Raw genomic sequence first — 23,753 nt, forward strand, 5'->3', positions numbered from 1 at the left:
AAGTGGGTCAAGGTCAGGGACACTGCTGGACACCCTGGAAGGCAGGTAGCTCCCTGGGTGCAGAAGCATCCAGCCCAGAATGTCCGTAGTACCCAGGCTGAGAAATCCTTGTTTTGGAAAAAGCCAGTTCAAGTGATAAAGCATTCTCGGCCCAAAGACGGGGGCTGAAGGAATGTCCTCACACGCTCCTGTGTTTTGGAGGAGACAGAAAGATGGTTCTGGAAAAGTGAGCGTTTGGCTCACCTGGAGTCTGGAAGGTTAACTTGATTCAACTTGTTCATCAAAGTTTAGGAGAATTGTCTTCATGGCAGCTGTTAGGGTTGTGTTGGCCAAAGAGATTGAAAAGTCACTTTTGAATACCCATAACTTCTCCGGGAGAATATTTTTTTTTTTAATGTTCACTCATCCATGAGCTAACATGAGGGTGAATGCAGGTGAGGGAGAAGATTTCATCTAACAAAATCTGAAGTACCTGAATGATGAGCTCCGAAGCAAAGAAAATAAAATCAATTTAGCATCAACAAGCATTCAGTTTCCTGGGAACAAAAGAACAGGAGGAAGTAGTAATCATCCATCTTCTCTATCAGTTGGGATGGGCTAGAATCGGCTGGGGTCTCAACCTCTTGATGCTACACAGCCCAGGTGGTTCACTCATCCTGCCTGCCTGTCCTCGCTTCTGGGGACCCAGGTGAGAGCAGCCTCAAAGGGACAGTGAGTTCCTGCCTGGCCCCTACACGCTTAGCTCAGAAGAGACCCACGTGCTGTGCTCTTGTGTTTCTTGTTTTCTGTTTATTTGGCTGTGCCAGGTCTCAGCTGCAGCACGTGGGATCTCTAGTTGCAGCATGTGAACTCAGTTGCACTGGGTGGGATCTACTCCCCTGAACAGGGATCCAGCCTGGGCCCCCTGGATTGGGAGCACAGAGTCTTAGCCACTGGGCCATGTAGCAGCACCTGCATGTACCAGGTAAAGCGGGTAGACCACCTGTACATTTAATCAGACAGGTGAGCCGGGGTTCTAACCAAGGGCTCTCAAGGAACAGGGAAATTACCTAAGTATATGTATATTCTGAAAAAGGCAGCATTCACTCTAATCCCTCAATTGCACACTTCCCACAACTGGACATGTGAAAACAGAGCAATCTCCAGAACTTGGCAATGGGCCTTGAGCCCAGTTCCTCCATAATGGAGTTTCTTTCTTGGGTTAAGGAGGGGTTGGGAACGACATGTTGCAGCCAGGCAGTGCGAGAAAAAGAGCACCAGAGAGCCAGTGGCCGCGAAGCCCGAAATCCCGGCAGGCAAGAAGTCTGGGCAGCGGGAGGTCGCAGTAGAAGATAAAGTTCAGCATTTCGTGCCAGCACATTCGTTTAAGAAATAAGAGCAAGACATGGTCTTATTATACCTGCCAGGTGTGGGTATATATGGTGATTTGAGAAATAACACTCTCCTTGACTTTTCTGGAATAAGACAGTGGCTGAGGTCATTGATAAAGATGAAGAACTTGACATCGGGAAGGAATGTATGCCCACATTTCTGTTCTGCACATCCAGACTGAAATTCTTTTTTTAAAACATTTTTATTGAAATACAGATAATTTGCAATGTTGAGTTAGTTTCAGGTGTACAGAAAAGCGATTCAGTTACACACACGCACACATATATTCTTTTTTAGATTATTTTACATTTTAGGCTGTTACAAAATACTTTAGGCTATTACAAAATACCTGTGCTGTACAGTAGGTCTTTGTTGGTTATCTATTAGATATATAATAGTGTGTATGTCAGTCCCAAACTCCTAATTTATCTGTTCTCAACCCCCTCCATCCCCTTTGGTAAACATGTTTGTTTTCTATGTCTGCGAGTCTGTTTCTGTTTTGTAAGTAAGTTCATTTGTAACATATTTTAGATCCCACTATATAAGTGATATCATATGACATTTATCTTTATCTGACTTCATTTAGTATGATCATCTCTGGGACCATCCATGTTGCTGCAGAGGTAGTTATTTCATGCCTTTTTATGGCTGAGCACTATTCCATTGGGTTTACATACCACATCTTCCTTATCCATTTATCTGCCGATTCTTGGGGGAAAAATATCTCAAAATGGGTGACAGGTGGCAAGTGATTCAACCCACAGAAACTGGAAGGTAGGGACCCTCCTGGCCGAGGAGCCCCAGGGAGCCAGCTCTCCTACGATGGGGGACCATGACCTGAGCTGTCAGCTATGAGAGTCACGGGCCCCAGGCAGCCATTAACACTTTAAATATACAACGTGCACTGGATCCTAAGGCTCAGCATGAGAAAAGGATCCTGTTACGAGCTGAATTGTGTCCCCTGGAAATTCATGTGTGGGAGCCCTGACCTTCCTGCCTCAGAATATGACTGTGTTGGAGATGGGTTCTGATCCAGGATGGCTGATCTCCTTATAGAAGAGGGGACCTGGACACAGACACACTGAACAAGGACTCTGTGAGGATATGGCTGAGGATTTGCCTTACAAGCTGAGGAGAGAGGCCTCAGAGGAAACCACCCTTCTGACAACTTGATTTTGGTTTCTAGGCTCCAGAACAGGAAGGAAATAATGTGTTTAAGGCACCCGATCTTTATTGTGTATGTGTATGTGTGTGTATATGAGTGTGTGCTAAGTCGTGTCCTACTCTTTGCTGCAAATCTATGGACTGTAGCCCACCAGGCTCTTCTGTCCATGGAATTCTCCAGGCAGGAATACTGGAGTGGGTTGCCATCCCTCTCTGCAGGGGATCTTTCCGACCCAGGGATTGAATCCACATCTCTGACATCTCCTGCGTTGGTAGGCGGGTTCTTTACCACACATGCCACCTGAGTACTTTGTTACAGCAGCCTGTCAAATATCTCATGAATTTTGTGGTTTTGATTACCTGTTGAAATGGCAATAGTCCAGATATAGTGAATATTACTAAAATGAAGGCCACTTTTTAAAATGTGGCTACTGGAAAATCTTAAAATTGCATGTGTGTCTTGGCTGATGTTCCGTTGGATGGTGCTGCTCTGAGCCAGACTTTGCTATCGTTGAGGATGGTTTCTGCTAGTGCTTTCATCCACGGACTGTTGGGAAATTAATGCTTGCCTGCCCTTCCGTTTGGGGTCCTCACTGGCAGTGGCATTGCTTACATGCCTGTTGGGATATATTCCTTACCCTAAATGAATATTTGAAAAACTGAAATAAATCTAAAAGAAATAGACTCTGACTTCACTGCTCGTTCAAGACCCACATTTGAATTTTCTCCTGCATTATATTGAAATCACAAGAATTTCTTTGGTTTGATTTTACACCTGTTTTATATTAGGGGAAAAAATTCTGGTTTAAAACCATATATTCAGCTCAGTGGTTAAAGAACCCACCTGCCAATTCAGGAGACCTAGGTTCGATCCCTGGGACAGGAAGATCCCTTGGAGTAGGAAATGGCAACCCACTCCAGTATTTCTGCATGGAAAATCCCATGGACAGAGGAGCCTGGCAGGCTATAGCCCATGGGGTTGCAAAAAAGTTGGACATGACTTAGCAGCTGCACAACAACAATTCAGGTGAGAGGCCTTCATACTACAGTTGAACTTGAAGCCTAGAAATGGCTGGGCATGCAATTGTAAAATAAATGGTATCTGAACCTGGCAAAGGTGTGACTGGGGTATCTCTCCATTGATACAGGCTGTCCCCTTGGGTGATTAAGGAAGCCTTCTCTCTATCCTTAATAGGTGGGAACCTTACTCATCCAAGAGCTCATTTTCAGTGAGTGTTTTAAGTGTGTGCAGCTTTCTAGGGGAAGTAAGAACTTACAGAATCCAGTGCAGATTTGTGTCCTGGGAACTGTGCTCACAGGCCCTTAAAGGAGCCGGTGTCCATCAGATCTCTCATACATCAGATACCGGCATCTGCGGGGATAGCCCAGGGCACCAGCATGGGACTGGGGTCGGATTATATTCAAAGTCTCTCCACCTCTGTGCTCAGAAAGCAGCAACGCTGAATGGATTTTCTGCTCCGTTATATTGGACACTCCAGCTTTTGAATTAGGCTCTGTTATCTTTCTGTATTTCTTCTGCCCAAAAAAATCACTCTTTTATTTTTGCTTTTTCACTGTTTAAAAGTTTTGAATGTCTTTCAGCCCAGCTCTTGGTCTTTTCATCTTTTTCTTTCTCTCCAAAAATAAAAAAAAAAAGAAAGAAATGTCATTTCCATCTGTTTTCCATTTCATTCTTCTGCCTTATTCCTTCCTGGACTAATAATTAGCCCGCACTCCTTTCTGTTCTCGTTTCACCACCCGTTTGAGCCCCTCCGGAAAGCCCGCCGCCAGGTCTTATCACGGCAGTCAAGCGTTCTGTTCCGAAGATGCTCTGAGTTGTCTGTCTTATTGTGTTTGGTTGAGGCCTAGTAATTTTCAATAAAGCTCTTAATCCAAGTACTTCACTGAAAATTACCAGGCTTCTCTATGGAGGGCGCGTTGAAAATAGAAGCCCTGCTCTCAGGGAAATGGAGTCGGAGTGAGGGAGGCGGTGAACCTGATGTTCACCGCCTCAAAAACCAGGAGCCAGCCTGGCATTGGCAAAGGGGCTCATGGCTGACGGCCCACGTGGTGTCTGAAGCTCTGGGACTATTTTCGACTGGAGCTCTGTCTTCTCTTCCCTTAAAATAACCTCGCCTCGACGAAGTTTGCACTTTGCCTTGTGCCCAAGTCAAAAAAAAAAAGGAGGCATCCTACATCATCCCGTGAACTAAAAATAGGGGTTTGGAAGCAAGTTTCCACTTTTAGTGAAATGGCTGGGGTGCTTTTCTGAGTATTGGGGCTGACATTTTCTCACCCTCTGAGTTTCCTTCTTGAAAGCACAGTTGTCAGTCAAAGGAATTACAGGTACCAGCATCCCATCACCCTCTTTCTTGGTATAGTCTCAGCATTTCCAGAATTTTTGAAAATCCTGATATTTGCCAGAATGTGTTCAATTAGCAAGAATCTGGCTGGAGTGAGCATAGAGATTGTGTGTGGATTATGACTGGGCTCCCAGAAAAGAACCATTTGTGATCAGCGCAGAAAAAATCGAGGTTTGGAGTTGGTATCAACCCTGCCCCCACCATCTCCCCACCCTGCACGACCCCTCACTTGTGTTTCTGCAACCCAGTCTCCGGGGTGCCAGGTGCCACCTGCCTGCATGAATTACAGGGGGTAGAGGAGGCCAAAGGCCTGCCTCGAGCTGAGAAGTCTAGAACCAGGGCTAATGGGTGAGCAGGCAAAGAGCAAAGCCTGCCCCCTGACTGTTGCGTTGGCGGGTTCAGAGTCTGCCGACCTAACAGGTATGGGAATGATTCCCCCTCCTGAGGAGGAAGGGCAGACTTCATCAGAAGGTGACTTGTAAACTGTGTCTTGGGCTTCCCTGGTGGCCCAGGGGTAAATAATCCACCTGCAATGCCGGAGTCACAGGAGACGCAGGCTCGATCCCTGGGTTGGGAAGACCTCCTGGAGGAGGGTATGATAATTCACTCCAGTATTCTTGCCTGGAGAACCCCATGGACAGAGGAGCCCAGCAGTCGGACATGACTGAAGCTACTTAGCACACAGCACAAGCTGGGTCTTGAAGAAAGAGATGAAGCTTGCAAGGTGATAGCTGGGAGGAGCTGGGATTCTGAAGTGTGGGGGATGGGCAGGGATTCCAAAGAGTGGGAACCATTTTGATCAAGGCCAGGGCTTCCAAAGCCAGTCTGTCTATCAAGGGAGTGAGGAGAGGGTCCTGGGAGACACAGATGCAGAGAACTTAAGATTTGACTTGCTCCACAGTCACAAAGGGGGCTTCCGAGGTGGCACTAGTGGTAAAGAACCTGCCTGCCAGTGCAGGAGACATAAGAGACACAGGTTCAATCACTGGGCCGGGAAGATCCACGGGAGGAGGGCATGGCGACCACTCCAGTTTTCTTGCCTGGAGAATTCCACGGACAGAGGAGCATGGCAGGCTATATAGTCCATAGGGTCGCAGAGAGCTGGACGTGACTGAAGCGACTGAGCATGCTCACACATAGACCCAAGGAGCCAGTGAGATTTTATGAACCTAAGAAGGTTGCCTTTACTGTCCTCCTCTCAGGGAGTGATTTGGGCTCACGGTGGCAGAAGCCCGGTGGGTGGGGGGCTGGGGCAGGGGTCCAGGCCCGGGATGTGGGGGCAGTGGGGACTAGGAGAGGCAGGGGACAGCTCCAGAGGCTTGAAGTGAGCTGATTGCACAGAGTCTCTCATGTGGGGTCAGTGTCAGGTGTGTGCACGCCCGGGGGAGCTGGGTCCCCAGCGCAGCTCAGAGGCCCGAGCCCAAGCCTCCCATGGCTGCAGAGCTGACAGGAGAGCGACTTCCAGTCAGTCCGGGGAGGTTTGACTCCCTTCCAGGCAGCTCCGGCAGCTCTGAGTGTTTCGGCCCCTCTCCTGCACGTGGGAATTCTTGGTCAGTCATTAATTTTCTAGCTGGCGGTCCCCAGGCTTTGTGGGACATCTCTGGCCTCACTCGGCCGGTTGCACTCTCGGCCGTGGGTCTGTATCAGTCCCTCTGGTCCAGGGACGTCTGTCCGTGCTTCCGTCCAAGGCTGCTCCCACCCCCTAGGCCCCGGACCTCCGGGCCCATCCAGGACATCACTCTGGCCCATCTGTCTTCTTCCCACTGGCCGCACTGTCTTCCTCTTTACTGGCTAATACATACTTGCCTGCTAAGTTGCTTCAGTTGTGTCTGACTCTTTGCAACTCTGGACGGTAGCCCACCGGAGTCCTCCACCCGTGAGATTCTCCAGGCAAGAATACTGGAGTGGCTTGCCATGCCCTCCTCCAGGGGATCTTCCTGACCCAGGGATCAAGCCCACGTCTCCTGCATGGGCAAGCAGGTTCTTTACCACTAGCGCCACCTGGGAAGTGCACATACTCGCCCGCAACCATGCTATTATTTCCCCTATCTTTTAAAAAAGTTATCTTTCATTCTAACTCCCCTCTCCAGCTACTGCCTGTTTCTTTTATTCCTCAAATCCTCCTCCAAGAACTGTGTGTACCCCTCCTTATGCTCTCTGAACCCACCCCATCACAGGTGCCCAGTAATTTCTGCAGAGTGAGGGGTGAGTGGCAGAGTGGGTCCATTCTCCTTCTGATCAAACTACCAAGCAAAACGCAACTGTCTCTTTCAGTGCCTGGTTTAGGCTTTCTAAGGGCTTGCAAAACTACAAAGGTCCTTTATTAAAGAAAAAGGCAAAAAATCTCTTTGCTTTGTTTTGTTTTTAAATGTTTGTTTCCTATTTTCCTCCCAGGGCATTAAAACTGAGCATATCATTTTCCATTTAGACTAATAAAGACTTGCTGTGGGGCAAAGAGGAACATGCTTTTGAGGGGCAGTAATTCCTGGGTACGTGACAGTCCCAGAAGGCAGGATTCATCTTCGAGTCAGTGTGAGAAGCCTCCCATCAAGGCTTCTTAAGTCTGGCCTGAGTCCCAGATCCCACTGTGTTTTCTGTCCTACTGGAGGGCAGGCAGCCCAGCCACCTTTCTCAGGCGGCTGGTGTGGTGATGTGTGTGCTCTCAGAGAGGGTGGTGTCATTTAGTAAAACCAGGCAACTTTGGAGTAGACCTCAGTGAAAAGGCTCCATGCTGGACCTCAGAAACATCTTCAGAAAGTGTCCAGCCTTTGCTCAGATCAGGGGAAACCAAGGGAGACCAGCAGGAAGACCCAGGATGGGGCATGGCTCAGGGAGAGAAGGAGAGGCTTAGAGAGCGGGGAGGAGCCCACAAGGAGTCTCCATTCTGTAAAGGACAGGACTTGCTGGACCCTCTCCCTGCTGGACCACACCCCTCAGAGTCGCCATGGAGACACATCTTTCCAGAGGACTCCAGCCCCTCATCCTCGGGGGACTGGGAAGAGATGCTCACTCACATCACTCCTGCAGTGAAGCCCTCACTAACCAGGATGGAAGGCTACTTCTGTGCCACCCTGGCCCCCTCGCTGCTGATGACCCTAAACCAGTTCTCTGGAATCTTCAACAGTGTTGAATCTACATCTCTTTACATGTCAGAGACCTGTGCAGGACCCTGGAAAATTAGAAGGTGCTAGAATATGACTCATTTCCCAACAAGCATCCAGAAAACCAGGTGAGTTTTAGAGTGACTAAAATCCAAGCATCCCATGAAACATCTTGACTGCCGATTGGCTCACAGCTAGTTAGTGATTTTGCTCAGAGCTGCCCATCAGTATCCTGGTGGGTCGTGGCCGGGCTGCGTTTTCCTTAAAGGGGCTGTTGTCCAGGCTGCCCTCTCACCTTGCACCTGCTGCTACTCCCTGACCCGGTGAGATCAGTGTTGTCCCCCCACCTGACTGGTCGCTCATCAACCTCACAGTTTTGTCTAAGAAAGCAACTGCCAGTATGCTCTCTGTGGCCACTTCTAATGAAGAAGTTTCATCAGGGGGAAAAAGGATTTTCTGTTCATGAAACTTGCAGAGGTTCTGAAATAAAAGGCGATCATCTCAAGAGAATATAGCCGAAGATCATCTGATGAAAACGGAGAGTGGGAAGGGTGTGCTCCACATTGAAAGGCCAAGGATGCTATGAAACGGATTCTGGACTTCAAATCAGAATACGAAGTTGAGCATTGATAGGGTGCTCTTTTCGTTTGTGCCCATGGTGACCCCCATCGGCCTATGGCATGTCTAAGAACAGGGCCCAGGCAGGATGTTCAATCACACAGGTTAAAGCGACTGTTCTACCAAGATAATCTAAATCTCTGTTATATGGAATCTGTTTTCTCTCCGGCACAGAAATATTTTCCAAGGTATTCACATGGGAAATATGAGTGACCCACGCTCTGTAGAGCCCTAGCCAAGTGAAAGTAGAAGCAGATCTCCTTAACGCAGGAGCCTTTAAAACATGCAGGGGTGGGGAGAGGAATATATGTTTATAGAAAATCTGACAAAGAGCACAACCGTGTGACCCCTGAGTGAGTTGGATATTTACTCAAGATGTGTCTGTGCCGCGTGGCTCAGATGGGAAAGAATCCGTCTGCAATGCAGGAGGTGTGGGTTTGACCCCTGGGTTGGGAAGATATCCTGGAGAAGGTAAGGCAACCCATTCCAGGACTCTTGCCTGGAAAATTCCATGGACAGAGGAGCGTGGCGGGCTACAGTCCATGGGGTCGCGAAGAGCCAGACGTGACTGAGCAACGTTCTCTTTTTCCACTTGTATTTCTTTAAAAAAACAATTACTTTTGCTAGGTATCTAAAGCAGCTCCTCTGTCTAGAAACAGATTAAGTAGTGAATTAGAAGCCCTAAGATTATAGGCAGCTAAGGGAGTGGTGTATTCGCCACTGAGTGAGAACTGCAACTAGAGGTAATGATTTCTTTGAAATGGAAATGTACTGAGGGAGGAATTGGTCACTGGAGCTTAAAAGAAACATAAAAAGTGGAGAAGCTCCCTCTTCTGAGAGATGGAGGCTGGGACTCTGGCAAAGGACCTGAGCGCGGTGGAGCAGCAGCTGGAGACATTCAGAGAGTGCAGACGTCCGGAGGGTGAGAGCTTTGGCAGGGTGGAGGAGCCAGGAGGGGCTTCTGGGGAGAGGGGCATGTGGTCCTCCAAAGAGCATCTCAGCCACTTTCTCTCTCTCCTAGCTGCTGGTCCTATCTCTGAAATCTTCCTCTCCTCTGAGCTTATCTTTATGATGTCTTTCAAAGTATTAAAATACAATTTTGGAATAGCTTTTTTTCTCATCAAAAATAGCAGATGGTGTCTTTAAGCAGCAGCTGTGTAAAGAGTATTTTAAGTCTATTGGGTGATTCAGTAATAAGTAAGGCCCTCGACCGGGTGGTTCTGCTAAGAAAAGGCAAAGACTGGCAGGCAGGTGAGGATTCAGCACCAAGGGTATGCCAGGTGTGGGACCAGCTCCCTGTGTTCCGAGTGAGAGCCTGGAGTTAGGGACTAGCTTTGCATGCTTGAAAACCTATTTCAGGAGGAGGGGGTGGAGGGCAGCTGGAAGGGCTGGCAGATGGTCATTGTTATGGGCTGAATGCTTGCATTCCTGCAAAAGTCATATGTTGAACAACCCTGACCCCCCGCCTCATGTGATGGTGTTTGGAGATCGGGCTCTGGGGGGTTCATTGTGTTTAGATTGGGTCATAATGAGGGTGGGACCCCCATGATGGGATTAGTACCCTTTTGAGGAGAGGAAGGAGATCTCGCTTAAGGCCATACAAGCATGCAGTGGAAAGGTGACTGTCTGTGAGCCAGGAGAACCCTCACCAAGACCTGAATCTGCCTGCACCTTGAGCTTGAACTTCCCAGCCTCCAGAATTGTGAGAGGGAAGTGTCTGTTTTGTGGGATTTTTTTACAGCAGCTCCAACTAAGACGGTCATCAAGAGCAGGAACTTTGGAAAATGATGAGTCTACCCCACTGTCTTCCCTTGAGCAGGTAGCTTGCCTGTCTGACCCAAGGCTTCCTTATCTGCAAAACAAGTGTAATAATAACACCCACCTGACGTGACACTTTAATGAGACGATGCAGATGGTGTCTTGCTGGACAGAGAGTAAGCTGGAAATCACTTGCCTTCATGACTGGTGCTACTAACTTATGGGGATACTTCCAGTGGAGAAGTGGGCAGTTCATCTCTGGGGACCCAGTATGTGAGGTGGTCTGACACTTTGCTAATTCTAAGTCTGTAGTTGTCACTTTTAATACTCAAAGGTTTGAAAGAGGGGGACCCTGGGTCCTTGTGATAGTACAGAGAAGTGTGGGTGGCATCCAGGAAGGCTTCCTGGAGGAGACAGTCCCTCCAAGTTTTCCATGTTCTCAAGCAGACCACTGTATTTTATTTCCTTCCCCTACCCAAATAAGGGAAATTCAGGCCTAACTCATGTGTCAATAAATTAGTTCACATGTGTCAAAAGTTTACCAGCATTTTAATAAATGTTACCTGATTAGGAAACCCACTTTTAAACTATTATCATTCAAAATTCTCCCATTCAAAACGATGGCAGGGTTTACATTCTCATGGTTCAGTTCAGTTCAGTTGCTCAGTTGTGTCCAACTCTTTGCGACTCCATGGACGGCAGCACGCCAGGCCTCCCTGTCTGTCACCAATTCCTGGAGTTTACTCCAACTCACGTCCATCGAGTCAGTGATGCCATCCAACCATCTCATCCTCTGTCGTCCCCTTCTCCTCCCACCTTCAATCTTTCCCAGCATCAGGGTCTTTGCAAATGGGTCAGTTCTTCTCATCAGGTGGCCAAAGTATTGGACTTTCAGCATCAACATCAGTCCTTCCAATGAATATTCAAAACTGATTTCCTTTAGGATGGACTGGTTGGATCTCCTTGCAGTCCAAGGGACTCTCAGGAGTCTTTTCCAACACCACAGTTCAAAAGCATCAATTCTTCAGCGCTCAGCTTTCTTTATAGTCCAACTCTCACATCCACACACAACTACTGGAAAAACAATAGCTTTGAGTAGATGGACATTTGTTGGCAACGTAATGTCTCTGCTTTTTAATATGCTGTCTAGGTTGGTCATAGCTTTTCTTCCAAGGAGCAAGTGTCTTTTAATTTTATGGCTGCAGTCACCATCTGCAGTGATTTTGGAGCCCAGAAAAATAAAGTCAGCCACTGTTTACACTGTTTCCCCATCTATTTGCCATGAAGTGATGGGACTGGATGCCATGATCTTAGTTTTCTGAATGGTATCTGCCCATATAACATGAACTTCTTACAAGCCTTAAATCAGAGTTGAAATAGATCCTTGTCTTTCTGACCACCAACGCATAGCTCTTTTAAGTGGGATGATTTGGGAAAGTACCAAAATCCGGTCCTTGGTTTCTGCAGAAACACTGCTCTCAGCCTCACCCAGCGGTTTCCCTGCTGGGCTCCACGGCTGCCCTGGCAGATGGACCTCAGAGGCCGGCCCCCAGAGGGGCAGGACCAGCCGGCTGGCTGCTCTGACCAGGGGCAACAGCCAGTGTGATTGATGAGCCAGTAGCTGACCAGTCTGGTCAACCGAGGCCTAAGCCAAAGGACATGAGCCTGTAGAAAAGACCTGTATTTTTCCAGCGTCTTCAGGTTAAGCAGGCGTGTTTCCAGCTTGTTGCATCGTGAATGGCAGTGTTGCTGTTTCCCTCTCTGACCATATGATTCGGGTTTGCGTTTCTCTTGCCCTTGTTTTTCTCTCTTCCCTCACAGATGTGGGAGGAGGCCATCGCCCTGGGCAAGGAGCTGGCAGAACAGTATGAGAACGAAATGTTTGATTATGAACAGCTCAGCGAATTGCTGGTAAGTCTTCCTTCCCTTCTCTTTGAAAAAAAACAAGCAATCCCAACTTGTTCTTCTGAACATTTTCCTTCCCTTCTTCTTCTTCTTTTTTTTTTTTTTAATGCAACAGCCACTTAATTTATATTCATTTCTTTGGCCTCCCTGAGCAGCGTGCGAGAGCTTAGTTCCCCAACCAGGGTTGGAACTCATGCCCTCGGCAGTGGAAGCATGGACGTGTCCTAACCACTGGACCGCCAGGGAAGTCCCTCTTTTCCTTTTAACGTCGGGATTCTCCTTCATTTTGTCCAGGAGGACAGTTTTGATTTCTTTGCTGGTTGATTCTGGCTCAGCAGCATTCTGCACTGAGCTTTTGTCATCAAACTCAAAGATGCCTCTGAAGGGTGTGCGTGTGAACAACCGCTAAGCCCAGGTGTCTAGTGGTCTGGAAGCTCAGAGGTCTCCAGGAGGCTCCAGTGGTTTCAACTCTGAGCCCATCTCCATGAAGGACTGATGGAGGGTGGCCCAACCCTTTGTCCTTCCCTAGAAGCTACCAGCTTCTAATTACTACTTTCTCTGCTGAATGGTTTTTGTATCCAGCAGATCGACTTAACGATCTTGTAATGTGTGTCATGAATGTGGGACAGAACTCTGCCCTTTTAAATCCTTTCCTAATGTATCCCATTATCTGACTGATACCATGTTTCAAAAATACTAAAGACCGGACATTGAATCAGAACAAAAGCCATCTCTCTGGCACCTCTTTGGCGATGAAAATACCTGTAAATCACAGCCAGTTGCTGAATTTGGCTTTCTGGTCAAATTCACCTGCTGAATGCTGGGCGATGAATGGAAAGTACTGTCAAAGCTTCGTGGTGAGATTAAATTCCACGCCCGCATCGCGCTCCCCCACCTTCTCCCCCTCCCACCCCCTAGAATTGCCAAAGTTGGAAGAATCCAGACACATGGATGCTCAGATACTCCATTCAAATCTGAAATGCATTTCTTCTCTTCTTTTCAGAAGAAACAGGCTCAGTTTTATGAAAACATCGTCAAGGTGATTCGTCCCAAGCCTGACTACTTTGCCGTCGGATACTACGGACAAGGATTCCCCACCTTCCTTCGGGTAACTCTGGGCTCTGTTTGGATTGGGCCACCATTGCTCCCTGGGCAGCCAGCGCCTCCTCTTTCTGAGGATTTGGTTTGCCTCTCAAGTGCGACTCTCAGTGAAGTCGCTCAGTCATGTCTGACTCTTTGCAACCCACGGACTGCGGCCCACCAGGCTCCTCTGTCCATGGGATTTTCCAGGCAAGGGTACTGGAGTGGTTTGTCATTTCCTCCTCCAGGGGATCTTCCTGACCCAGGGATCGAACCCGAGTCTCCTGCACTACAGGCAGATTCTTTACCGGCTGAGCTATTTTCACACCTCTGTACTTGGCTCAGGTTGCCGGAGAGGGGCTGATAATGTGTTGTTTTTTTTTTTATTGCATATAAGCTCAGAGATTATATGCAATCTCTGAGCTCTTCGTCAGAGATTTATGTATATTTTAAAAATATTTATGTATATTTATGTATATTTTATAGTGAGAAACACGTAACATAGGGCTTCCCTGGTGGCTCAGTGGGCAAGAATCTACCTCCCAATGCAGGAGACGCAGATTCAATCCCTGGGTCGGGAAGATCCCCTGGAGAAGGAAATGACAACCCACTCTCCAGTATTCTTGTCTGGAGAATCCCATGGACAGAGGAGCCTGATGGGCTATAGTCCATGGGGTCACAAAGAGTCAGACATGACTGAGCAACTCAAGGACAGCAATGCATAACATAGAAGTTACCGTCTTCACTGTCTTTAAGTGTACAGTTCAGTGGCGTTAAATATATTTAGCCTGTTGTACAACGGTTCCCACCACCCATCTCCAGATTATTTTCACCTTCTGAACCTGGAACTCTGATCCCAGTAAACAATAATTTCCCCATCTCTCCTCCCCACCCACCCCAGACCTTACTTTCTGTCTCAGAATTTACTTGATTCTATGGACCTCATTTAAGTGGATTCGTATAAAACGTGTCCTTTGTGTTTGGCTCACTTCCCTTAGCATAATGTCTCCAAGGCTGATCCACGAGGTAGTGTGTATCAAAAACTTCATTCCTTCTTATGGAAGAGTAATATCCCCTCATGTCGACGCACCACGTTTTGTTTATCCACTCGTCCTTGGCAGACTTTGTCTGGGCTGATATGAATAATGCTGCTACGAACGTATGTATTTTTGTTTCTTCTTTTGGCTGTGTGGCTTGTGGGATCTTGGATCCTTGGCCAGGAATCGGACCTGGGTCCTTAGCAGTGGGAGTACAGAGCCCTAACCCTTGGATCGCCAGGGAATTTCCAAGCATGTATATTTTAAAGTATATGAGAAACTGGCAATGAATTTCCAGTGCTGGAAACTCGGAATCACACTCCATCCCTGAGACAAGCATGTTCTCTTTGACATGATTGAAGAAATAGTGTGATCATCAGTCAAATCACCCAATAATCTTTAGCCCAGAAATCTTGTAAACAAATGCTGCCTCGGAGAAGGTGCCACTCCAGTACTCTTGCCTGGAAAATCCCATGGGCGGAGGAGCCTGGTGGGCTGCAGTCCATGGGGTTGTGAAGAGTCGGATATGACTGAACGACTTCCCTTTCACTTTTCACTTTCATGCATTGGAGAAGGAAATGGCAACCCACTCCAGTGTTCTTGTCTGGAGAATCCCGGGGACAGCGGAGCCTGGTGGGCTGCCGTCTGTGGGGTCGCACAGAGTCGGACACGACTGGAGCGACTTAGCAGCAGCAGCAGCCGCCTGGTAATACAGTTGCTTGGTGCTGGTGGTTTAGTCACTGAGCTGTGTATGACTCTCTGTGACCCCCATGGGTGGTAGACCCGCCCCCACCCTGCCCCGCCAGACGCCTCTGTCCGTGGGATTCCCCAGGCAAAAGTACTGGAGAGGGTTGCCATTTCCATCTCCAGGGGATCTTTGCAACCCAGAGATGGAAACAGTCTCTCAAATAGAAAAAAAAAAAAAAAGGGAAGAAAAAAGAGCCCAATACAATAGTTAAGAGTTTCTCAAAAACGCTTTCTTGGATGCCATTGACCGTGTCTGCCTGTCATTTCTTACGCTTTTTTTTTTTTTTTTAATGGCACCTGGTTTTCTGTCTTCCTTTGAGCCCATGCTTGATCCTTCTGGTTTTAGGGAAGCAGGCACTGTACCCAGGGCACACCTGTCTGGGGCAGGCAGATCTCCCAGACGTCTGGGGCAGGCAGATCTCCCAGACGTCTGGGGCAGGCAGATCTCCCAGACGTCTGGGGCAGGCAGATCTCCCAGACGTCTGGGGCAGGCAGATCTCCCAGACGTCTGGGGCAGGCAGATCTCCCAGATGTCTGGGGCAGGCAGATCTCCCAGATGTCTGGGGCAGGTAGATCCAGCTAGGAGACTCTCCCAGCCTCAAACGTGTGTTTCTTTGGCCCCAGCGTTTCCGAACCCCTAGGTGTCCCTGAGGGTATAAGATATCCCTTCACACTGGCACCAGCAAAAGGGACTTACTTGCTGAAAACCTGTCATTCTTTATAGAAATATCAGCAGGTGGCCCGTGCAGGACTGACCTGCTCCAGGAGGTGACCTGTCAGTTGATCCACACACGCAGGGTCCTGGCTGGGTGCCTGGGGCATCTGGGCTGTCCCTGTCGCTCCCTGTCATTCTCTCCTTGACCCCGAAGTCTTGGTCATGCAGCTCTGGCCATGAACACTGAAGAGAGTGGTTGATTAGAAACTCAGATTCTGGAGAAAGTCCTCCCTTCCAAAGAATGAATAAAAGATGTTTGGTTATAGCCCTGAATTAAGAAGATTTCAGCATTAAGCTAAAAGCCAATCTTTAACTAATTAATTTAATTAATGAGGCTTTAAGGTGTATGAATCTGTACATATACCTCTGTGTGTGTGTCTAAGAAAGATCGAGAGGGAGAGACAAGCCCTGCATCCCGCTGAGCTGAGCGGTGCTGGGTGTGGAGTGTGTGCTGCCCTCTGTGGACACTGCTAGGACTTAAGGCCACCACACTCTGTCTCAGCGTCCTGACCTGGCAACCCTGTGGGCTGAGCACCTCTCGGTCCCCAAGCCAGCTGATGCCAGGGATTTCCTGGGAGGGTGCGTGAGACCCATGCTCCAGGGACCACACGGGGTCACCTGCCCGTCGAAAGGACGATGCAGAGCAGGAATAACTAGCTTAAAGGGCTTGATTAACGTTGAACTGACTTTCCCGCCACACCCGGCTGGTTTTGTGGGGCTACAGCAATGTGTTTATTATACTTCACAGGCTACCTGTCCGGGGTCGATCTGACGATGCCATTGGCAGTTCCAAGAAAGGGGGCAGGATATTTGTCTGCTTCGGGTGGCGCTGGGGGCGCAGCCTCAGAGGACTGACTTGCTGGCTCTCCCCTTTGTGTTTCTTTCAGAACTGATCACATGTGGAGCTTTTTGCATTTATATTAATATTTATGGTTCTTACAAGGAATAAATATCTTTGACTATACCTACACTGCCCTCCTCTTTTCAGGCTTGAAGGGAACACTTCAGAATGCAAAGTAATTGATGTTTCTAGAAAATGTTGTTAGTGTTTCCATCTATAACTCACTAGTGTTTTTCTATTAAAGCCTTTATATACACTTTTATTATTACGTCTCCCTTCGAGTGTAAAGCCTAATAAATGCATGCTAGTTTTGTCCTAGCCTGTTATACATTAAATCATCCTGAATTTTTGAAATGTTTGCCTTTTTATAGCCTTAAAAGATGCTCATGCTGTGTATTTATATTTCTAATTAAGACTACGTATTACTTTGGTTTCTACTTGAAATTATTTTTTTAGAGAAAAGAGAACATTTTTCTCTTGTAATGGGTGTGTTAAGACATACCTAAGCACAAAGTGGGAAAAAAAGCATTCAATTTTTAAATTGTTCCCTCTTTTGTGATTTAAAAGGACTCAGAATAACTTTGGACTAGGGGAAGGGGAAAAATGGAGCCTCATAGGAGCTCTATTTTTTGTTTTTTTTTTAGACAGATTTTATTTTGACTTTGAGCTGAGACCGCAGGATCCAACTGTTGGTCTGTCTGTCTTCTCTTCCCCCTCATCCCCACCCCCTTCCTCCCCTCCCCACCCCCTCCCTCCTCCCCTCCTCCACACTGGTGTCCCTCCAGGGTCAGGGCAGATGACAAGGCTGCCCCTAACTCCTGACCAGCCGGCCTGGAGCCTCTTGCCCGACAATCCCTGATGGAAGCAACAACCAAGTCCAGGGAGGAGAACCAAGAGCCCCCAGCCTCTGGTTCCTCGAGCCTTGTGGCTTCTGCTCATGGTTCCTTCCTTGTTGCAGTTGGTGATGTTGAGACCACCCTCAGATGGGGCCAGATGGGTGGGGAGGGGAAAATTCAGGAACCTTCTGGAGCTGTAGCATCATGCTACCCGTTAACACCTTTTTTCATGACTCAGTTACTGCTCGGAATACCCATGTTGAATCTGTGAAGGTATAGAGACCTGTTTTTCTTGGAACCAGAACTTTCCTTACTGACATACTTACAGAGTGACTGTGTCAGCAGACAGGTCTCAACGAGGCAGCCTGAGCGGAGAGAAGGGCTTCCCGGTCACCCACCTCAAGGTCTCCAGCCGAAACAACCCCTAGGTGGACTCTTCAGAATTTACGGAGGTGACAGACGTGGCCTTGGAGAGGGACCAAACTCAGTCTTTGGGAGGAGAACGCTACATGCTCTGCTCTGTCGTTGATGGAATATTGTCCATAAGACAGCTCCAAACTTTCAGTGAGGGGAGTCCAGCCACCACCCACTGGACTTTTTTTTCCCTTTGACTTTTATTAAGTCAAGGAAGGGCATTCATTTCCTGAGGTCATTACATAGGAAGTAGACTCGGCCCAGCTGCGGGCTCTCTGGGCAGAGGCAGGAACCTTGCCGACCAGCTGGGTGACACCGGCGTGACTCCCTTACTGTTCACAACAGCAGAGAGCCGCAGAGCAAGGCCGGGCGCAGCTCCAGTGCTGTGCTGGGTGCCCGGGCCCAGGACCAACCAGCTTCGCTGAGCAGCCTCGGACAGGAAGCACGTCCACAATTCACGGGGGGCCCGCTGCTGGGTCAGGCTGAGACAAGCCCTCGCACGGCGGGTTCCGGTCAGCAGACTGGAGAGGGTTCTGCCCCTTGTTTGTTATCGTTTGGGACGCCACAGGAGGGTCTTGGGTCCCATTTGAGCCCCAAAACCTGAAAAACTCCTCAGAGCTGCTCATATGAGAGCCTCTCAGCACCAGGAACCTTGGGCTTCTCTGCTTTGTCTGGACCCCTGTCCCTTGGGTTCTGCTCATCTCCTGGCAGTGACCTATAGGAGTCAGCTTGGAAAGTCATGCTCAGGCTCCAAGGCCCCACCTTAACTTCATGCTCTCTCCTAATTCTCTGGCAAAATGAAAACTGCTTATGGAAGCAGAGACATCACCTTGCCGACAGAGGTCCATATAGTCAAAACTATGGTTTTTCCAGTAGTCATGTACGGATGTGAGAGTTGGACCATAAAGAAGGTTGAGCGCCAAAGAATCAGTGCTTTCAAATTGTAGTGCTGGAGAAGACTCTTAAGAGTTCCTTGGACTGCAAACTGATCCAACCAGTCCGTCCTAAAGGAAATCAGTCCTAAATATTCATTGGAAGGACTGATGCTGAAGCTGAAGCTCCAATATTTTGTGCACCTGATGCCAAGACCAACTCATTGGAAGAGATTCTGATGCTGGGAAAGATTGAAAGCAGGAGGAGAAGGGGGCGACAGAGGATGAGATGATTGGATGATATCATCAACACAGTGGACAAGAGTTTGAGCAAGCTCCGGGAAATGGTGAAGGACCGGAAGCCTGGTACGCTGCAGTCCACGGGATCACAGAGAGTCGGACACGACTGAGTGACTGAACAACAGCAACAACAACCACCACCTGGAAACAAGAAGAAGAAGATATGGACCCCATTCTCCATTTGCAGGAGTGCCTTTATCCCGTCTGACCGTTTCCTGCCCGCTAGGATTTGGACGCTAATCACTCACTTGGTTTTTCATGATTGTGTCAATTGATTACTGCTGTTAAGGCTGAAGTGTGTAACTAGACTTCAATAATGTTGTGTTTAGTGCTTCTTCAACAGTATCCACTTAACCTGTCTTCTGTTCCCGAGTTCTTGATTAGTAAGACCCCTGCAATTACAAGCTGTTCTTTGATTCAGTGACACTTAAAACACTGTCCAGCCCATTCTGGAGATCAATGCAATTATGTGTGCACTTTTCCTGGCCCAATCCCTGGGGGGTCATTTAATGCTTGTCATTGTTTGCAGGGGAAAGTGTTCATTTATCGAGGGAAAGAATATGAACGTCGAGAGGATTTTGAAGCTCGGCTACTGACTCAGTTTCCAAACGCTGAGAAGATGAAGACAACGTCTCCACCAGGCGACGACATTAAAAACTCTCCCGGCCAATGTATCCTTTTAGACAACCACATGGGATAGAAAATGATGGCCAAGCCATTGGTTCAGATGGTTGGGTGTACGTGGGGTTGATGACCTTAACATTTGACCTTCAGATATTCAGTGCTTCACAGTAAAGCCCAAACTTGATCTGCCTCCTAAATTTCATAGGCCCGTGTCAGAGCAGATTGTAAGGTAATCAACCCATTTCCCTGACCCAACAGGAGGGTGGTAAGAGGCGTACACAGATCTCTTCTTCATAACTTCACCTGTGGAAGGATGTATGTCAGCCTTTGATGAACTTTTCAGATGCTCTGTTTACTTTGAAAAGCAGGGGAAGCTAATTTTCTTCAGCATCAAAGTAGGGAAGGCAGATGTTGTTAACAAGTGTGGCTGGGAGGGTGGGAAGCCATCCCTTACCTGGGACTGAGACAAGGAGAGTCAGGGGAAGGAGGGCGTACTCCAGTCTCCTTTTGACCCACCAGGTGAGAGACCCCCCCTTAGACTTTTTCTCCAGGGCACAGGCCCCGCCCCACAGCCTGAGATCTGAGTCTGTGTACCTGCATGGTGGCCTGAGTGTTTGGATCCCAGAAGGCAGGCAAAGGGATTCAGACATACACTCCTGATGGAGAACCAGGTGCCGGGTGAAGAGACCCTTCCCCTCTACTGCAGGGTGATTCCATAATATGGGACTCAGAGGTGGATTTTCAAACTCACAGGCCAGGTGTCCGAATCTGAGTGAGACTGTATGTGTCTGCATTGAACTGCCCCTAACTTAGCAGCAGTGTAGAAACACATACCCTAGACGTCTCTGTGATGTGAAGGGTTTCTTTTTCTACTTGATCCTTGTTCTGCTGGAAAAAAGTAACCTCATTGATGGCCAACTAATGCACAGGACATGCTGTTTTACATCCTGCAGTTTGGCAGGTTGGGTTCTTCTGCAAAATTCACTACCATTTCTTTAACCTTTCTTCAGCAAACATGGGGAATAAAGCAGGACTCGACTTTTTGAGGAATGAAGCTTAGATTTTTAAGTTTGCAACATATGTTTTTCTCACAGAGGCATTAAGTGATAGTGAACCATGGACACGCTCCTGTATTTCCCTTTGGGGTGGAATGCCCACCTGTGTTTCAGAGCAGGCAGATGAGTAAGCCTCCCAGCCTGCCTCTGGGGTGTGCGTGAAACCCACCTCCTCCCCACGGGAGAAAGGCCAACTGTCCATCCGCGTCTGCCACCCTTGGTGGTTGCAGAATCTGCCTTCCGTAGATCTGCAGTTAAAATATACAAAACCTTTAAAACATAATCAGGATGCATTCTTAGAAGTTCAATAAGCTTAGTAAATTATTTAATACATTGATTATTGATGCATGAATTAAAACTTTCAAATAACAAACACAAGAATGAAGAACAAAGGTTTGTTTTGTTTTTTATTTCCTCTCTCCTTTGCCTCACCTTTCCTCAGTTTTTGCCCGTTTCACTCTTACTCAGCATCTCTTCTCCCCTGAGCGTTGGCAGGGACAGAGATGAGGCAAAGAATCCAAGGTAATTTTTCCACCTGCCAACATCTCTCCTGTGAGGCTGGTGGGGAGCAACAGCCCAGCTACCGCTCTAGGTCAAGGTTGGAGGTGTTTAAGAGATGCAGTGACGTGTAGGGAGACGAGAGCCCAGGGCTAAAAGCAAATTGGCCGCTTCTCTGGTGAAGCAGCTAATGATGTCCCTGTCTCTGCAGTTTCTACAGAGTCAACGAAGTCCAGCGATTTGAATATTCTCGTCCGATCCGCAAGGGAGAGAAAAACCCAGACAACGAATTTGCGGTAAAAAAGCAAAAATGGCCTCCCTCCCCCCAACCTCATACCACCATTCAAAAACTGCCCGTCAAAAAAAAAAAAAGCATGTCCTCAGAGATCCCACAATGCAGGGTTTGATGCCTGTGTGTGTTATGCACAGAGATCCTGACATTTGACCCCTCCAAATTCAGTGCAATGATGACCATTACACAGACGCTGTCACCAAGGTCCCTGTGATGCTGTAAGAAGGTGACTGGCACTTTTAGAGTCTTCCTGCGCTCAGAGCACACTCAACTCCCTCCCGCGTGTACCTGAGCCTCTCTCTGGGCTCTGAGTCCTGGAGCAGGTGCTGGTATCTCTGTTATAAAGAAGTTCACGGAGGCACCGTGTGCTTACGTGGCTTTCTGCTGTTCGGGCACGCAGCCTGGAGGAGAGTTCTGCTCACTCTGCAGTGCCCAGCCTGAACTTCACTCTGGCACCACATGCCAGAGCGGGGTGCCCCTGGGCAGCTGAGCAAAGGCCTGGGACCGTCCTGAGCCTCGAGGGATGTTTAACTGCATCCTCAGCTTCCACCCACGGGGTGCAAGGTGCAATCTCCCAGGTATGACAGTCAATCACAAATGTTTCCACACGTTGCTAAACGTCTGTGCCTTGTTAAAAACACTGCATCAGAGACCTGGAAATATAACACAGGTTCCTGCAGCCTTTTAAAAACATATATAGGCACAGGGACTGGCCTGGAAGTCCAGTGGTTAAAACTCTGGACCCCCAATGCAGGAGACACGGGGTTCCATCCCTGATCGGGGAACTAAGATCCTGCATGCTGCCCAGTGCAGCCGAAAAAACAAACAACAAACAAAAAACAAATAGAAATAAAATACATGCACAACCAGTTTAATGGATTCCATTTTGAAAAGGCATGAAATCAAACATTGTTTGTTTGTTTAAAATATCATTATTTCTCTCTCTTACTGCCCTGAAAACCTCCTCTGGAAATCCCTAGATTGGCCCACATTTCAAGGCAGCATTTGCTTTGAGGACCCCTGGCAGGCGCCTTGCCTGCAGGTATCTGGGGGTGCAGGAGGACAAAGCTGAAGTAGCGCCTGCTGACTCAAAGGGCAGCTCAGAGCGCTGTCAGCAAAGCTTCCACCACGTTCCCTGTTTCCTGTGATCTTTCCATCCTCAGGGCCACACCTGTGGGCCTCTAGCCACAGCTCCTGAAAGCCCCTTTCCTCCCCCAGCCCAGCTTCCTCTGTGTGTCAATCAGGAGCTCAGAATCGGGAAATTCTAAGGCAGCCCCCCCGTGTCAACACTGGTTGTTTCAAACCCTGTCAGTCCCCTCTTTCTTGGTTGCTGTGGCTTCCTGCTCCTGTTTGGTGATGGGTTTCACTGTGGCATCGTCTGTGATGGGAAGAGGGACAGGTCTGCTCCCATTCCCCCAGGCCAGGGCCGGGCTTTACGGAAATCTCTGCTCTGATCATCTCAGCAGTAACTCGATCCGTGATGTAGCATCCTCCAGGCAGAATGTACGGGCCCTCCTTGAATTTCCCTCACGCGTCTCACATCTCACAGCCATGTAGGTTTTCATACTGTGAAGGAAGAGACACAAGGAGGTCAGGCAAATTGCCGACGAGCGTGCAGCCGTTGGAGCAGAGCTAAGAATAACCTCGGCTCCTGACACTGGGGCTGCGCTAAGCCTCAGAGCCGGGCTTTTTCTAAATGGCCCTGAAATCCCATAATGGCCCCATTAGGTCCTCTCACACGCAGATGAGGCTTTCAGAAGCCACGGGGTTTAGTCCTTCATGGGCCTGACAAAGCTCCTGGCTTCCAGATAAGCATGCAGGTTTGGTGGCTGCAGGAAGCCAGGCTGGGGCCCGAGGTGGGGAGTCTACGTACTGCCCCACCAGGCCAGCCGGGGAGTTCAGAGCAGCTCAGGGCATCCAAACATGGCCAGGGGATGACTTTCTGGAACCCATGGCCAGAGAAGAAGAGGACGAAGGCTGAGAGGAGTCAGTGTGGAGCCTGAAGGCCCCTAGGAGGGTGCTGGCTTGAGGCGTTGGGGAGGAGAATAATGAGCTTTGGCTGCAGGCAGCTCCGAACGTGCAGACTGCTGTCTCCAGACCGGCCCCTGACTGCCAGCCCCTGGGGGCAGCAGGAGCCTGTGTCTGGGGGCACCAGGGCCTGC

The 23,753-nt window shown here is 48.6% G+C and overlaps 1 protein-coding gene across 2 annotated transcripts in view; it reads left to right on the top strand.

The window, feature by feature from the left end:
• DOCK1 (dedicator of cytokinesis 1) overlaps nucleotides 1–23,753 on the top strand; it is a 568,995-nt gene that overhangs the window by 509,958 nt on the left and 35,284 nt on the right. For both annotated transcript variants that reach the window (XM_069566865.1, XM_069566866.1), the window contains exons 39-43: nucleotides 12,197–12,286; nucleotides 13,284–13,388; nucleotides 19,652–19,793; nucleotides 19,897–19,975; nucleotides 21,511–21,595. In XM_069566865.1, the coding sequence (XP_069422966.1) occupies nucleotides 12,197–12,286; nucleotides 13,284–13,388; nucleotides 19,652–19,793; nucleotides 19,897–19,975; nucleotides 21,511–21,595 (501 nt within the window). The remainder of the gene's footprint in view (nucleotides 1–12,196; nucleotides 12,287–13,283; nucleotides 13,389–19,651; nucleotides 19,794–19,896; nucleotides 19,976–21,510; nucleotides 21,596–23,753) is intronic.

The sequence above is a fragment of the Ovis canadensis genome, chromosome 22 (assembly GCF_042477335.2).
Source record: "Ovis canadensis isolate MfBH-ARS-UI-01 breed Bighorn chromosome 22, ARS-UI_OviCan_v2, whole genome shotgun sequence".
NCBI classification, from domain to species: Eukaryota; Metazoa; Chordata; class Mammalia; order Artiodactyla; family Bovidae; genus Ovis; species Ovis canadensis.